An 18234-nucleotide genomic window follows, 5' to 3' on the forward strand; every position below is an offset into this window, starting at 1 on the left:
GGTTAATAAACGTGTGACTTTTATGATTATATGGACTTGTGAAATCGTTATCAAGTCCAATCTTATCAAGTTTTGCTGTATCTACTTGAACTTCAACCAGAATCATTGAAGATAGCAACGTCTCATTGCTGTGAACTTATTAACTTCTCATGTGTGTATCAATTTGCTATTTGGTCCACAGAAAGATAACAAGTTAACCCTTCGAATGGTTTGGCCCAAACCCATTGTCATCAATGATGATTTTAGACCATATCAGGTTAAAACATGGATAGAATTTGATCCTATCCCATCCCAAAAATGAGCTGTACGACTTTTCAAACCACTGACCTGTAAAATGTATGCAAATCATTGGAACAGTCTAGTAATTGTCAATGAAGCTGTTGTTGTCAATGGTGCTGTTGTTGTGAGATGATTTGAGGTTTGATGATAATAGCCATCGCGCAAGGGTGCTCTGAGCATACAGAGCGCCCTCGAGTGATGGATCTCTCAGTCTAATGATGATAGTTCTCTATGGGATTTTAGCCATTCCGAAAGTTCATGGGTCCTGACAGTAGAGTGCTGTCTAAGTCCAAGACATATCCCAGTTTTCAAGTTCAAGAGTTTTCATCCTCCTGGATGTACCTTAAAATTTCTCAAGTTTTGAAAAAGCTGTATCTGTACGTCCCAAAGGCGCATTGTACACACTGTGACTTGAAAACATTGTGAATCTCTGTTCCGGTGAACTTTGAATGTCACTTTTGAATATCAGTGCAGAAATGCATGACAGTTCATTTTTACATGTACCTGTATACAACGTGATTGCACATAACTACATCCACTGAGATTCCACATGGATTGCAGAGGAATACTAGTAGCTGTAGTGATTGCTTTTTTTAACAGAAAATGCATCAAAATAAGCACAATCTTACCAGTGAGAAATCTTCAATGTAACATTTTATTGTCAGCTCTGAATTATGATCACAAATTGTTGTTGTTTTAACAGTATACGACACATGGTAAATGTCTGTGTAATCAACATATCTAAACAACACGTTGTTTTATTAAAATATCTCTCCGACTGAAAAAATATGCCAGTATCTTCAAGTCAGATGACTATGAGTTTCCTAACATCAAAGCTCAAATTTAAACCTGCACGTAATATGGGAATTTTAACAGGAAAGGGGTAGCCATGGAAACATGATGGTTATTCTAAAACAATGGAGATGATATTGTCAGCACCAGTTAGGTAACATTTACATTAAAAAAAGAGCAATGTTTGTCTGTGTCTTCAAAATTACAATTCAGTGCTATTGGTTTGTGACATGGACATTGTGAAAAAAATTTTTTGCAAAAATGGTGTCAGACCCACAGCAGACAGGAGAGTCTGTAACAGAAACTAAGCTTAGACACGTTCTCCATCCCGCGGTTGATTTTGGATGAAGACACCACACAACACATCGATGATTTTATTTTTGAGACGATGCAAATTATTAGTGTTTCAATTAAATCCTGCAAACTGCAAAAAAAAATATGGAAACATGTTGAAAAGTGAAAAATTATCTGAAACATTTGAAACTGGTGTTTAGTAAAATGTAACAAAAACTTGGCAAACAACAATTCAAATAAACAATACAGAGTATGTACAAAAAGTAGAACAAAACTATCCATCCTTTTGAACAATATTTTATAAGAGCATTTTCCACTTACAGTTTTTAATTGTAATAATTTAGTGCATAAAATACTTCTGTATTTGCTGATAATCAAACATAATGTCAACTCAAACAAGACAGTGAAATGTGAAATGTGCTATGATAGAATTGTTGAGAAAATTCTTGACAGCAGACAAGAGACATGAAATCGTGCAAAAATGTCGTGATTGTGAAACTGATGTACATCTTTACAAGCTCCTTCAAACTAGTGAGATTTGAAAGATTTTACCCGACCACTATCAAAGAGCTATAACCATGACACACTTGATGCTACGGACATTTCTGAAGACAAAGCATTGAGCGATCATTGCATGAAATCTACTTCGAAAAATTCAGAACTACATTCATGCCAAGACACTGTCATAACATTGCACCCCTTGTAAATGATAATTACACTTAATCCACAAATTTTTTTTCCCCAAGTTTTTATAAGTTGCTTGGATGAAAAGTTGATAAGTTCAGAAATAGAGAATTAAGACGAAATAATGATGAACAGTTGATGGATTTGATGACTTTCATAAGAAACTCTGGAAGTTGCGGAGTCGAAAAGCAATTACACTGTATACAGACCTTAAAAATTCATATTCATCTACACATACACTGTTGAGTATTCCAAATGCCTTTAAATGTCTATAGGTACAGCCAGATATGTCTAAATGTTTATACTTTCATTTCTACAGGAGATATCTTTACATTTGCAAGATTACACTACATAATTTGATATAGCATTCCGATTTGATTAAGTTTCGATTTTGAAATCTCTGATGCTGCATATGCGAAAACTGACAGCATTTTCATTGTCTTTAACTGCAACGGATAAGAACAAAGTACCATACTTTGAATAGAAAAACTCGATACATCACTTGTCTCTAGATAGCCATATTGTGGCTCTGTGATATTTCAGTAACTTTCTAGATATACAACGTTTGATTTGTCGCATGGATGAAGTGATTACAAAAAAGTTAGCTAAAGCAGTGTTTACATGATTGAATAACTAAGCAGTCCCTGTACTATGACGGTTTTCTGACCTGAGTAAAGAGCTGAGAATTACACCTCCTTTCCTGATACACGTGTTACAAAAGCACGCCTTGCTTTCTATGGTAAAACCATGGTCATAAAATGCACTTAAATTTCCCTGTTAGAGTTGACAGTAAAATCTATGTGTTTCATAATGTCAGATTCAAACTTTGAACGAGAAAGTTTACGTTGAAATCTACATGTTTTGAAACTCATTTCTGGGAAAGACGTTGCATAATTGTGCATCCAATCTATATGCAGTAACTATGAGACACCTATGTACAAGAAAATGTGCCATTTTGTTCACAATTACAAGGCAAGTTTTTGATATCATTACAGCAATACCAATGCTCTTGTTTAGACTTTTTAAAGTTCCACGCACACATGGAGTCAGTTTCTCAGCCACATCAACGTCAATTTAAATTTGGATTTTAAGCGTTTCTTTTCCGTCACCACCACCAACAGAGAACATCACATTTTTTTTACACATGCACAAGTTAAGTGATGTCACAGTACTCACATACTATGCAGACACATATCAAAGTAGAAATTTGAATAACATCTGAAGAAAGCGATGTTGAACAGAGAAATACTAAGAGAACATTGATATTAATTACTACGCGAAAATTACGCGACAAGAAACTGTCCGAGTAGACGAAAAAAAGGTCATTTACAATCCTGTAACTGACAGAGCTGATAACCCTTGTCAGAGCATTTGATCACACAAAAGTTTCTCACAAGAAAATTGAGCTTACAAGATGGAAAGCTACATGTATATACTGAAACAGAATGCAGTTTTAAAAAGTAGCACTTCCAATTTTTAGTTGATTTGCACCAGTATGTATCATCTATGCAAAATTCTTGAACATTTAAGGTTCACAAGATGGCAACACTGATGAGGAATTTTGTTATTTTGTTGCATAAAGTAGAGACAACATCATGTCACAAGTACACTACTATATAACTACTTATTCTAATCATCCGGTAGATATGAAATTTGCCCGTTGCCTGTTTTTCCTGTTACAGAAAACAACTTGCTCAAGGGGTCGCTGAATGCAGAGGCCAGCATATATTAAAATCTTTATAATTAAATTTACATTTGATTAGTACAAAGAACAATGCACATTACACAGTTTCTGAAAACACAGAATAATTTTACAACATAATCTTGATTTACAAAGAGCTAGACGTATGACAAGATACAATGATTATTCTTTCATGTAAAACCATTGTAATAAATATAAACTTTGAAAATGAGATGGTACAAATCTGACATAACATTGAAATTTTAGTGACAAATAGCGCTGATCGCGATTTCAGGTTTGTCGCTAAATATAGCTGCACGGGCCCGAAATCGAACACCGCTGCCTGAAATTCAACTTTGTTGTTGCATGCGCTGCTGTTATTGCAGCTAACAGTCTGAGCAATAAGTTAATATGAAGGAGTGTGACTTTTAGTATCCATTGTAACACTAGCAGGTTTTACTTTTGTCGATCTTGTGGAAAATGCGGACATTTATTTTTGCATATTAATGAGAGAAAAATGATGTCATTTGCAATCAGCGCTATTACTGAGCTGACATTTAAGTTTCATACAATACACTGACAGGTAGGGTAGCTGCAATACTGTAGCTATGACTGTAGGGCCCAGTTGGCTGGGCCAGCCAACTTATTAGCTTCCTGGTAACACGCTGATTGCAGCGAGTATAATGATACGGATGGGCTGTTGATCAGAGCAACATATTTATGTGAAACAGTGTACATCTGTAGGTCTTCATTTAAGGTAGTATGCGCCTCGAAAATGAAAGGCCTAAACATATGCTCAAACTTTCCATAGACAAACTTTAAAACCCTCTGTTTTCAAATCAAGAATGAAAATCATGGGATACTGTGCAAAATTTGGTACTGAGAAACAAAATACTCAGTATTTACCGACACTTGAAATTCAAAATGGCCGCCATCCATTTGTTAACTCTATGAGGGAAAATTGAATTTTCAACTTTCACAAAAATAAGCTTGTGAAAACTTTGGTTACTCCACAAGTTTAAAATAAAGCCCTACAAGTGGAAGACAAAACAAGAATTGTAAATGAGGGAAAGTCCAAATGTTTTTCCCAAAGGCACATACTACCTTAAGGTTAGGCTTCAATTCAGTTTGTGTGTCAAAGTCACAAAAGGAATACGTTTCACAGGCATGAAAGTGGACACATTCCAACAGCAGTCAAATTGCTCAAATAAAAGCACATTTAGGCTGCTTTGTAAGATTGTGTACGATTTGCAGAACATGTTAATATGTTATCTACATCACAGTCCTGCTACCTTTCACACACTGAACATTATTGAATTCATGGAAATCAATTGGAAGTTTCATTCACAGCGGGAAGAGAGTATTGCCTTCAGGATCAACAGCCCCTAATTAATTGTCTTAACACTGCAAGTACATCGCAGATGAGAACTTCACTCGTCACTCATGGAATAGTCGAACTTTGTCTCAAAATATCAATGATTGTCATATTGTAAGTGAAAATTTTGAAATCTGACGCTGATGAGGATGATGATGGAAGTGAGGTGTTGATTTTGATCAAAGGTTGGTATCTTTTATGCATGGACCATGGGCATTTCTTAGCCAGTTTGCAAGAAATATTCAATGACAGTTGGATGTCTACCACTTTAATGAAGTTTGAGAAAGTGATGTAAATTGCATACATTACGCAGCAACGATACATACCATGCTTCCGTAGATGCAGTACGAGAAATTGACATACCAAAGCCCCAATATCTCAAGAAACACTGCTTTAAGCTTGCGTCAGTCTGCTAGGGACATGGACTAGCTATAGTTCATGGCTCGTGGTGAGTTTCAACGTAAAATCAATCACACACATTTGTTGACACTTTGGCAAAAACTGACATATCAACCGTACAAGGATATATGCACAACAATTTCCCGGAAATACAAGGGCTTTGGCATTTCCCTAGTGACAAAGCTGGCAAATAATAAATATGGCACTGAAAACAGAAGGTGGCACTATATCTACTTTTCTGAAGAAAGTGTGTTGTTACCACATTGTTAGTGTAATGATTGAAAGCGATGTAAAAATGTAAATATTACTGGAACATTCAAACTCTGTTACTTTTCACACCGATGTTTCCCTGAAAAGGTCAACTTTGTTGTTCGGTTTCATGTTTTGCTAGTGTTGATTTGTAGACTTGCAGCGGCTGTTCAATGCTGAGAACAAACCCCTTGGAGAGCGGAAGTAATGGAAAACCAACGTCATGTTGACTGGAAGTGGACGTGTCTTCTCTCGATGCAGCTAGCCACATTTCAATTCTAGACACTAGACTGTTAAGCAATGAGGAAAAAATATGTACTGTGTAAGTGTTTTCTTTTCTACAGGTTTCTCTCATAAGGAGGGAATGTCCCCCCTTTGCTTGGAAATTGGGGGAGCGGAATTTGGTTCTAATTTGGAGGGGGACCCAAAATACTTAATGCAAATTTATGCAAATTTTTAGCTGTGCAAATTTAAAGTTTTATAAGTAGATTAAATATCAACATAGAGTGTCTCTTATTTCTTGCTCTATTTCCATACAATAAAAGTTTAATATAATTTGAAGCCTACACAAATCATTCACACTGCATTCATATAAGTTCAAAAACTATTTTGCAATTGGAGGCAAACTCTAGTTGATAGTCTTTTAGCTTTAGCACATCTTTCTGCAAACTGGAAGCTACCGTATGGTAGTTTTTGTCGTTTTTATTGCAGCTACAGATAGTGGATTAAATTAAATATGTGATGTTATATCATATCACAGTTCTCCCCAGAGCAATTATAGAATGGTGGTCGCCACTCTTTAATTTTTGGTGAACACTAAAAACTCATTACCATAACAGTTACAGTTCTTGTTATGCAAATTAGCCGTCACTGTACCAGAAAATCCTGGAGAGAACATTGCATAGTCAGCAATCATGGAGCAGAATGCCACTATCAATACTCTGTGTATATCAATATCTCAAGATTTCACTGTAGAGGGGGGAATGGCATGGATTTGTGTTGAAGGGGATTTTGTTTAAATAGAGGGGGGGGGGGGGCATCACGCACTCTAAAGAAAACTGCTGTAATGGTGTTCTTCAAATCTTTCAACCATCAGCATAATGGAGTAACACAATCGCAGTGAAGAAATGTTTGAGATTGAAAACATCTTCCAGTTTGATGTTCAATCCAAAAACGTCTCTTCCTATCCTTGCACAGATCAGCTGCAGAGAGATAGCGCGTGCTGAACTTATTCAAACAGAGTGATGGACGTTAAAAAGTATATTACCATGGTTTTATAGAAAATTCATCTTTCAACATAAATTTAAAATTTTGAAGTTTGAAGATATGATGTACATGTGATATGGATTAGTAATTCTTACCTCATGCCATGTTTTGTACAATGGTCAATTACTTCATCTCTGAACACTTCTGGGGGATTGTTTAACATTCGTCCCATCGACTGTAACATATATCATAAAGGTAATCAGATATGTGTATGGTACATGGGGTTGCAGATACCAGTATTCTAACATGCAGAGCTGATTGCGCTTACAAGAAGAGCAAAAACTGTGTCAATCAGATATGTGGATGTCATGTTGTACATGCAGAATGCATATGGTAAAATTCACAAAGCATATACGTACACACATATATAAACTGTATCCTTGAATGAAACATAGGGCCAAAAGTCCCTGAAGCTACTATAGACATGGATACAAAATTAAGTATTTCCTGACTGTATGAAATTATCTCACTAAGGTCATCCTAGGGACTTGTAAACAAATATTAAAGCTGTCTGACCAGCGGTTTTGAAAGAACAAGCAACTCAACAGTTGACAGAGCTCTGCTGTGTTATGTAGAGAATAACCTTTTGTGACACATGTATTGATGAAGAAGGTGGATATCTTTGATTAACATTGTAAGTGAGTTCTGTTGAATAAGTTGAGACTGTACATACTCAGAGAAAGCACACTGAAGAGACAAATGTTTGAAACTTAAGAAGTTCAAGGTCATCAAAAGCATTATAAGGAAGGAATCATGTAACTTGCACTGTTTACACAGATTGCATAATTGCTATAAATAGCACATGAGGAATCTTACAGCCCAGCTTTACCATAAAAACCCTATCACTTTGACCACTTTTTAATTGACCACTCTATTTTTTTCCTCAAAAAGTAATTTTATTTTATCCTTACCAAGTCAACCATAAATGGAAATTAGAACGTTCTCTATCTCTATCTCTATTGACTATTTGAGCAATTTCTTTTAGATAACATACAGGGCACAATAAATGATGGTTCAGAATATGTCAAAGTTGGGATTCAGGAAAGTTGCCTTTACATGTTTTAATCCTCCAAGATGGTAAGCATTTCACTATGAACTGTCAAAAAAAGTTAACTTTCTGATAATTCTACACTAAAATTATTTTGGCTTTGATGATTTCCTAATTAATTCAATTATTTAAAATCATATTAATTATTTTTTTCTGGGTGAAGTGATAGGGTTTATACAGTACAAGAATTACATACATGTAAGTCAAATTTTGACCAAAAATGACAAAAAAATTCCTTAAAAATACACATTTGCATATTTCATCACAATTTGAACAAATCTAAGTTGGGTTACCCCTAGGGACCTGTATACCAAATAACAAAGCTGTCTGACCAGCGGTTATGAAGAAGAAGATTTTTTACCAAAAACACCTTTTTTGGCATTAATTTGCCTATTTTCAACAATATCAAAAAATTAAAAAAAATAGTTTCTCAAAATCATATTTTTCATCTACACAACAAATATCAAATCAGTAAGTATTGCGGTTCTCAAGATATTTGAGTGGACGGACGCCTCACAAACGGACATACATACATACATACATACATACATACATACATACATACAGACTGACGACGGACGCCGGACGGATACCCATCCCAATAGCTTCTATAGACTATAGTCTATAGTAGCTAAAAATGAACAATGCACCATACTGGAAATACACTTACGAGTAAAATATTTGGCACTGAAATACAGATGGGATGCACCATACATTGAAATTATACTTTTGTGCAAGTTCCATGCATCAGTCTAAAAGATACGTAACGAAAGATGAAGCATGATATTAATTCATAGACTAGAACACTGAAAATCCATCGCTAGAGGGCGCTCTCCATGCTCCCGTACAGAAAGCCCTCAAACGACGGATTTTTCAGTCCACATAAATCTATAACCATAGTATAAGCAATTGGCTGAATCATGGATTATGATAGTCTGTGGGCTTTGTTAACTCTTATCCTGCCAAGTTTATATTTTACCATCTGGTCAAGTTGGTGAAAACCAGTGCAACATAACAAGTCCCGTATGTTGCATTTTAACAAAGACTTGAATATTTGAACATCCCTGAAAACACAGATACTGTAAACGTGATGTTCACTGACTTAACATTCTATAACATACTGTGCCAAGTAGGTGAAAATATTTACAGGCTTTGGCTCAATACCAGATTTTATAGACTCCGCAGATTGGAGAAGTGATACGCCAGGCAGGATAAGAGTAAAGTGGACCGTTTCCAATGATTAACCATTCTGCAAAGTTTTACTCACTTTGAATAAAACTAAACAATTGGCTCACTATGCTGGCAGTATATGACATAGAAACCAACCTGTAATAGCTTCAGGACAGCAGTTTCATTGTACATTCTGCTGTTCTCCAGGCCTTGCTGAGATCCCCTGTGTTTTTCATAACCCGCCTCGTTGTAGTAGGGTTCATTGTTCAGTATCAACCCTTGGATGGATATGAGTACTTGCAGAAGATTGGATTTATTTGTCCAAAGCTGACTGCCCTGTAAAAAGATAAAAATCAAAAGTTTATTCATACAGGCAACTTAGATGATTGCAAACATGTTATCTATACCCTTTGTGCCCTGAAAACTACTGTGACGTGCCATGGAATCAAAAGAATTGTTTTAACCCTTTGAGTGCTGTATTTTTCCCACCAAAATTTTAGTCCAACATTTTACCAATTTGTATGAACTTTTCGGAAATTTTTCTAATAATTTTGGACCAAATGAACACAATATTTCATTGGTCTCAGTTTTTTATCAAAATTTTGGCAAAAACCTGACAAAAATTAACTGAGGTATATTTTATAAGGATGACAAAAATTGACTTTGGCGCTCAAAGGGTTAACCCTTTCACCCCGAACTAGAGGTCTAACTTTACCATAGAAAACAATGGCATTGGTTCAAACCACTGTGGTGAAAGGGTTAAACATTTCTCTTGCTGTAACTTTTGATGCACCTGCCAGTATTTTTGGTTCTCTATTTGCTTTTGTTCTCTTTCCAAAAATCCTACTGACATGCCGTTTTCAACATGTTACAACAAATTATACCAGTGTTATATCAACTGCGCAAGTTCAAAAGAATTCCAGTCTTAACTGAAATTCATTTGCCAACAGTAAAACTGCACATGGTATATAATGCATAGTGTCGGACAAGTTGATATTTTGTTTTTCAAAAAGTACTTACTTTATAAAACAAAAATGCTGAAAGATGTTTCACAGTATAAATTCAGTGTCTCTTTGATGCAGGAAAGGTTTCATGTTTCATATGACTATACAAGACAGATGCAAAAATATTAGAAAAACTCCTATATTGACTTGACAGCCTAAGAAAGCATGTTGGAAAGCATAATGCCTGTACATTTTTCACATAGAGCCATAAATTTATCTCCAAAATAAGCAAAATTTGCAAAGGTCTGTTTTATGGAGCTGACATAACAAACGAAAGAAAGAAAAGCACAAGTTTCTTTGGTACTTTGATGTTTTGTGTTTGATCACACTGGGATTTGCACTCATGCTTACATCCAAATAAACACAAATGTGAATTACAGAAAAAGTTACCAAGGTTTCAGCAAGATCAAAATGAATCCACTCTACAATATACTACGGCTGAAAAACACACGTACGTTTGGTCAAACTGAGAACCCTGACCAATATTCTCAGTGGAACACTAACAGGAAGTAGAAATTTTCATCAACATGAGCAGTGTAAACACAAAATGTGGGAAATCTGTAGACAATGACAAAACTGAATACATACCCTGCCAGTCCATGTCCCTAGCAGACTGACACAAACTTTGCCATCATTGTACAGATTGGGGTTCAATCTGCCAGGGCAATACGCTATGTAATAAAACAACGGTGGGGTGTTTGGGTAGTTTGTTGGTAATTGCACATCAAAGATAAATAAACCATCTTCATAGGGAGTCTTGGCTGGACCACTTATCATGGCGGAAAATAAGTCCTGCAAGTTAATCAAAGAGGAATATGAACAAGTCTGATGATAACATTAACCTAGGTTGTTACCAAACTGTACCATGTCAAAAATCAACGTCAAAAATCAACGTACATTTAAGAGGTAAAATAATCATTAGGAAAAGACCTTGATAAGATGAACATCCTAAAAATCTTGATGTCATCTGAGATGCAAAAGCTTGATAGGTTTAATTTTGAAAATAAAGCATACGCATAGTGTTCACTGTCTTACTTTTCTAGAAAGCAAAATTTCATTTTGCCCGGCCGTTTGACAGAGAAAGCAGCAATTTCACATGTCAAATGTTTATCAATTTTTAGTGCTGAGGTGAAAATATAACATAGTCATTGGTGATTTGTTCTTTTTTTGAAGTCAGGCTTTTCCCGGCATCAAGTACTTTTTTCAGGAAATTCTGTAGAGATAGAAAAATTCACATAAACTTGAAAGGAAAAGAGTTGTTGATACAATAATTTTTCATTACGTTTGCTTCCACAACCTGTGGTTTTACCACAATTTGTGGTCAGAGTAGATTTGGTCATGAGTTAAAGATGGCTGCCTTAACCCTTCACCACCACGGTTTGGTCCAAACCCATTGTTATCAATGGCGATCGAGGACTTGTTTACAGGGGCATTGGAGGTGAAAAGGTGAAGTTTACTGTTCTTCATCCATGCATGTACTCACTCTGGAATGAACGGACCAAAGTGGTACATTGACTGAATTCGTGAAATGCATATATAACATCGATCAACAGCAACTACATATTAAAACACTGGGCACAGGTTTTGGCATATTTGACTAGTATTGCAGGGAGTTAGAGACTCAATGTGCCTGTTCAGTGAGGGTAAAATGCAACATGTCAGTAGAGACTCACCATTCTGTCTTCAAAGCCTTTTACTAAAATCCCTGCTGGAAGTGATGAATGCAGCAATTTCAACTGTATTCAGAAAGAGAAAAGTTAGAGAGCATTCATTTTTTAGGGGTCAAAATTTGTGCCATATCTACAGTTATGATCTGGAACAAAAATACAGGCCAAAAGAAATTGTACAAGTTTAAGAGTTGGACTGTCTGTCCCTAAGGCGAATTCTTCTGGTACCTTAAACAGAACACAAAGGCAATGTTGTTTTATAGTACTAATACAACAGAAACATCAAAAGTTACAGCTGTTTTCCCTTTAACATGTCTTGATCAGCCGCTGTAAACGTCTTTTTCCTACTCAAACTGAAACAGTACCTATTACCAGTGAAAAATTTGTCAAAGTAATTACATGACATAAACATAATCGGCATACCTCCTTCCTGATTGTACTTGCAAATTTCTTAGGATCATCAGGTGTGCATGGATGCAGTCTAAACTTATGGCTTTCAGGTACAGATTCCAACATACAGAACCCTGTCATGACACAGAGAGAGTGGAAAAGTCTTAAAGTATAGAACCATTGCTGCACTGACTGATTCATGAGAGAAATATCCATGATGAAATGACAAGTGTTTCAAAAGAAAGGTAAATACACATAAATACGAATTACAAAATAAACATCTGTGGCCATTTTATCTCTTATACAGTACGACAGAACATACCGGATGAGTTTACAAGAACGTCTTCCACACTTGTGTCAGCGTTAGCACCATCAACATCAGGTTTGGTATCAGCTACAGTCTCATCTACTGTCACACAAGGATTATCATTTTCTGCTTTACTTTGACTGGCTTCCAGAGTCTCACCCTCTTCAGTCGCAGCACAACTTTCCTGCACGCTCATCTTGATATTTTCATCTGCATTTGGGTCTTCTGCCTGATTGGTTGACTCCGTGTCTCCGGTTTCATTCTCTTCTGGATTGTCGTTTGATTGTGAGTCTTTCTCAGACTCTGCTGATGCTTGGTCTGTTTGTTTGGGTTTTGATTTCTCCACAATGACAGTAATCTCCTTGGAGTGTTCGCTGGTTGTGATTATCTTATCAATGGCAACCACTTCTCCCTCGCTGGGAACAAAAACAAACCAAAGTAAAAAATATCCCAAATAGTAATTTTAAAGGGATCAAAGATAATGCTGCCAACCAGATATGAACTGAATATGCTCACGTGCATTACTGTGATTTGTTGACAGAATGACAAGAACATTAGATAAAGTGTTGGAACCGATTTTGTTTATAGTTGGGTGGCCAAGGCATTTTTTCTACTTTTGACAGTAAAGTGGTACGGTACGAAGGTGAAAAATAAAAGGTTGAAGAACCTTGATTCATTCAATCAAAAGTTCTGAATTTTTTAATATTGAAAAATGACAATTTTTGGCTTTTCGTCCAATTTCTGCCAAGAATTCAGTCTCATGAAAGTTTGACAATCTTTAAACTTTGTATTTATCCCATATATAAACATGAAGATTTGTTCTGGATCAAAATTTTGTTCTTATTACAGAAAACAGGAAAATGGAAAGTTTATAGTACTCAATGTTCAGGGAACTTTCAATACAGGTGGATTGGCCATGTAGAATATGACTTCCTTGTTAAACTGAGATAGCAATAAAAGTTTGGAAAGTCAATGTAAAGTTAGTCTTGGTATTTTGTAGATTATAAGATATTAGCTGTATTACATTTTTATATTTCTGTCAGGTATAGTACGTTATGACACTGTGATATAGTATTGACATATAGATAGTGATTTTCTTTTTTGAAGTATATTTTTACCTTGTCTTTAGTGAACAGGCTAGCAATTGGTAAAAAAGCAATGTCTACCACTGAGGGCGCTTTGGATCTACAAAATAACTTTAGTTTTACTTGAATTTTGTAGAATGGTTGTCTCCAGCAAGTTTGTGTTAGTTCTGAAGTGAAGTGATCGGCAAGTAACTGTTACTTTTGCTATTGTTCAGCACAAATCTTTTGATATCAGATAGCAAAGGCAGCATACAGAGAGAGCAGTGTACCAGCTATCGGTCATTAACTTTGTAAAGGGATACTTGAAATTGAATAGGTGAGCTGTCACGTGTTAAGAGGGGGAAGAGGGTGAAAGTCGCGGGTCAACAATTGGGGTTGAGGGCGCTTTTACATATCTGGGCTTGGAGTGCAAGGAGTGTTATCCTGGGTGGGGTTGGTCAGTTGAGGATGGGATTAAGATTTTTTTACAAGTGTAGGTTTCAAAATTCTTTTCCCTTTTTAAATTTCTACAGCAAATATATTTGCCCTTGCAAACGTCCACATCTGCTAATACTTGTGATTCTATGGAAAAGTTTAAAAATAAAGTTCTGTAACAGGGCCAAGTTGAAATGATTACAGAAATCAATGTGCAGATGTATGTCATAATGTATTATCCTTGTACATCTTTTGGAAGAAATTGGGCAAGTCTGAGATAGCTGTGTGCACAGACTGCTGCAGAGACAGTACCGAATATAGTGATGGGAGCTAAAAAAGGAATGAGCAAGTAGTCAGATTTTCAAATTTTTATTGCGAACATTATCATGCACAAAGAACAAGTACATCATTGTGTACAATAGGTAATATCCAAAACGTATTAACTGCAACAAACATGGTTAACGTAGCCCACAGGGAACTGCATAACAGTCACTCGAGGAGATTCTGACATTTGGTCACTCTAGGAACCTCTTTATCTATGAAATTTACTTAATGTTTTCTCAATGAGTTTTATTTTGGACTGTTTGTTCATCAATTAAAGGTAGTCACCTGTTATCAAACTATGCTCATATATGGTCAAAGGGGCGTTCCTTGGTATTCAAAATGCTCATGTGAGGACGCTGTTTTTAAAAATGGCCACCCGTTTAAAATCTGTGATTGGTTAGATTTTCTCTTTCCATGGTAACTGTGGCAAAATTGGAACAGGTGACAGTATACCTTTAAAATATTCCAGAGCAGAAATTTGGAATCGAAAGTGCCAAAGGTTGCAAAGTGCAAATTACATAACATAATAGGAAACAAAATGGGAACAAACGTATACATGAGTCAATAGGAAGAGTGGAAAATACTGTTAGCCAGTTCTGAACTGACTGAACTGTGCACACATGATTTGATGAGTGAAGTTCATCCCCAAACTGGCCCAGGAATACTGTCAAAAGTTGAAGCCGGTTCAGTACTGCAGACCGTTCACGCACAATTTTTGGGTCAGTACTAAAGCTGATGAAATGTAAACTGGCCAGGAATACTGTCAAAAGTTGAAGCCGGTTCAGAGTACTGCAGACCGTTCACGCACAATTTTTGGGTCAGTACTAAAGCTGATGAAATGTATGTGAATGAATCCCTAACACTGGCCGAGGTTTGGCTAGCAATGCTGTCGTGATGGCAATTGCTACTTGTGTTGGTGGCACTTCGTGATGGCATCTTTGATGGCTTTCTGGTAGTCTCAGCACGTGTGGATGGTGGTTGTTCCAGTGGTCTGTGGTAAAGGAAAAATAATCAAGCGTCAAGTGACAAATTTTCTGAGATGTTTGTGTTGAGGAGAATGGGATGCAATTATTGAAAATGACAGGAAATGGTTACCAGGAGAAAATAAGGAAACTGTGGCTTGCATATTTTATCTAATGTTATTGTAGGTGTATGGTTGGTTGAAATGTGTGTAATGTTATGATATTATGTGAATTTGCGTATTCTGAATATCTTGTGGTAGGACTAAAAAGTTAAGTGCTTTTACCTCAATTCTATAACAGTTCCGTGGTCCTTCTTGAAGATAATTTGGAATGGCAACTTTGATATTATGTAGTCTTCAGAGCCAAGGGTCGTAATATCTCCCCTGTATGGAATGTGTACACCATCTATGAGCAGACATCTGTGGAACAGAACAAGTGTCTTTAGTTTGTCAGGGTATTTGGAAAGGGGTGGATAAAACTACAAGGATGCAATGGTTGAGCTAAAATGTTTCCCTTGGGTTGAACATTTCCTTGATCATGTATCCAATTGGGCTGTCAAAGAAAGGAAACTAAAACCTCACTTAACATGTCTTTTATCGATCAGTCTATCACCGTGGTATTTATGGTAATGGGTGAAGTGACTGGATGTTTTGTGTACACCATATGTCTGAACTAAGACTCGCCAATGCAGGCCCGGTCGAGGCAATTATTTGCTTCATTTATTATTTTGTACAGGAATGACAAAAGGCTGCAGCGTTATCAGAACAGTGTAACGATATTGAAAAAATAGTACTAGTTCATCTGACTTCCTGTCAAGGCATTACTACTGGTCCGAGCCTTGACGTGTGAAAGTCAAAGGGATGAAACAGACCAGGGGGGGGGGGGGGAATGGTGTGATTGTGAAAAATTTTTTCTATTTCAATTTTTTTCCTCCTGCCTGTGACCACCCCCATTCCAAAGTGTAATGTTCCATCTTTAATGAAGGAGTACTTACTTTTCAGTCGTGTCTATTCCTTGTAGTGTACCATTTTCCTCAGCCTCTTCTATAACCTGAAGGGGAAAAAATAAGACCTCTGTTAAGTTTGTAAAAATCTGTAGTGTTGTTGTGTGTAGACACTGTTGGTGAAGATAATTTTGACAGTGGACGAGTACTGACCTGTATTTTAGTAGAGAGTGTGCTGTTGATGTTATTGGTTTCCTTGTACTGGTCAACTATTACTGGTCCAATTTAACTCTAGCACCTTCTGTGACTTGCATATCGCACTGCTTCCCCCAAAGGTTCATCTGAACGGATCGCACACCATCTGTGAGAAGTAGATCTCTTTTGCGGGTTTTGTTTGTAGTTTGCTGTTCTTGTGAAACCTAAATGTAAAGAGAAGAAATTGCAAGTTGATAGTGTGCAATGGAAATGTGTGTAGAGTGGTACAATAAGTGTGAAAAGGTATTGTTGAATACTTGTGAATTATTACAAAATTAAATTATTCTAAAAAGAGCATTTTCTGCCAATGGAATTTTGGACAACAATCAGAAATAATTAAGATAAGAATTTGCACATGCTATCATGTTATAAGATAATTTCATGGAAGAGAACAGTCAACTTGCATAGGAATTTATCAGGGAACGTGTTATTGTTTGTATAAACAAGATATTGTCTTGTGAGGATGTTACCTTATCAATTCTAGCGACAACGCTCACTCTTCTCTTTCGTGGTGAGTGCTCTAAATCAGCTAATGGCACCACTTCTGGTTCATGGAAGTGTCTCTCTTTTCTTTTTCTACTGCGAATGCGTTGTTACCAGTACAGGTAATCTAGAGCCAACAGAAGAATTGCATTGAACCAAGCAATATAATTTGAGGATTGCAACATGCAAGTGAAAATTTGGGAACGGGTTGTTAAAAAAATTGTGTCTGTGAACAATTGGGGGCAACATCCTAAGTTCAATAGATTAAATCAGGGACGGACCATTAGACTTTGGGAGGGGTCAGAACCGAAAAAAAAAATTGAGCCTCTCAAAAATTAAAAAAATATTCAGAACATAACCGGTAATAAAAAATTATGCAAAATTCAGAAAATAAAATCGCAAGTCTATTTACATTTGAAAACAACAAAATATGAAATATTCAGACGTAAAAAACAAAATTAAAAGAATCCGAACGTGACCCCCCGCAAGTCTAATAGTCCGTCCCTAAGTTGAAAGTTTCGCGTGAGACCGTGGCACACTTGTTTGACCGAAAATTTGAAAAGTTTTCAGACTTTTACCCTGCAATCCTTTCAGACGACGTACTACTAAATGAAATGAAATTAAACCATTCTCAATTGACAAAAGTCTACTTATTGCAAAACAAGAAAAACCGATCTTTGTACTGCAGAGAAATTATTTGGCCAACCCCCACCGCGATACCCAAATAATTTTTTTTTTGAAAGATCGATCTTTTTACGTTGTCCGTTAGTTGACAGGAAAACAACAGATTGTAATACGAGCTGTGGAGTTTAGACTTAACGTTTTATAATGGAGACGGACGATTACAGGGTTAAGATATTAAAGTGTTCACCTTCGTATATTTGTTGACGCCAATTCCACCGTCTCGACAGTTTGTGAAGCGTCGTAATTCCAGAAATGCGCCCTTGGCAAATTTACGAATGCATCCGTCTTTCCATATTTTGACCTCATGGATGTTGCCGTTGTCGTCTATCGCCATTACATTGTGGAATGGTCCATTTGTGGAGTATCGCTCCTCAGGTTCTTCTAGAAGTTTTATTTTTATGGTTATATCTTGAGTGCTGGTGGCCATTGTGAGCGAGGTTTGATGGAATCTGTAGACAAGTGGAAAATGGTATTGTAAA

The 18234-nt window shown here is 36.4% G+C and overlaps 1 protein-coding gene and 1 long non-coding RNA gene across 2 annotated transcripts in view; both read right to left on the bottom strand.

Moving 5' to 3' along the window:
- Nucleotides 1-915: 915 nt before the first annotated feature.
- LOC139151511 ((E3-independent) E2 ubiquitin-conjugating enzyme UBE2O-like) overlaps nucleotides 916-18234 on the bottom strand; it is a 56689-nt gene continuing 39370 nt past the window's right edge. The window contains exons 13-19 of the mRNA XM_070724396.1: nucleotides 12621-13021; nucleotides 12332-12432; nucleotides 11915-11977; nucleotides 10830-11033; nucleotides 9394-9573; nucleotides 7115-7194; nucleotides 916-6043 (exon numbers count right to left, since the gene is read on the bottom strand). Of these exons, the coding sequence (XP_070580497.1) occupies nucleotides 5863-6043; nucleotides 7115-7194; nucleotides 9394-9573; nucleotides 10830-11033; nucleotides 11915-11977; nucleotides 12332-12432; nucleotides 12621-13021 (1210 nt within the window). The 3' untranslated portion in view covers nucleotides 916-5862. The remainder of the gene's footprint in view (nucleotides 6044-7114; nucleotides 7195-9393; nucleotides 9574-10829; nucleotides 11034-11914; nucleotides 11978-12331; nucleotides 12433-12620; nucleotides 13022-18234) is intronic.
- Nucleotides 14467-16752, bottom strand: LOC139151510 (uncharacterized). Its single transcript, XR_011556439.1, has 4 exons — nucleotides 16547-16752; nucleotides 16385-16440; nucleotides 15675-15809; nucleotides 14467-15419 (listed from the first exon to the last, which is right to left on the bottom strand). It is a non-coding gene; the product is annotated as an uncharacterized lncRNA (long non-coding RNA).

This window comes from Ptychodera flava, chromosome 15 (assembly GCF_041260155.1).
Source record: "Ptychodera flava strain L36383 chromosome 15, AS_Pfla_20210202, whole genome shotgun sequence".
Taxonomy (NCBI): domain Eukaryota; kingdom Metazoa; phylum Hemichordata; class Enteropneusta; family Ptychoderidae; genus Ptychodera; species Ptychodera flava.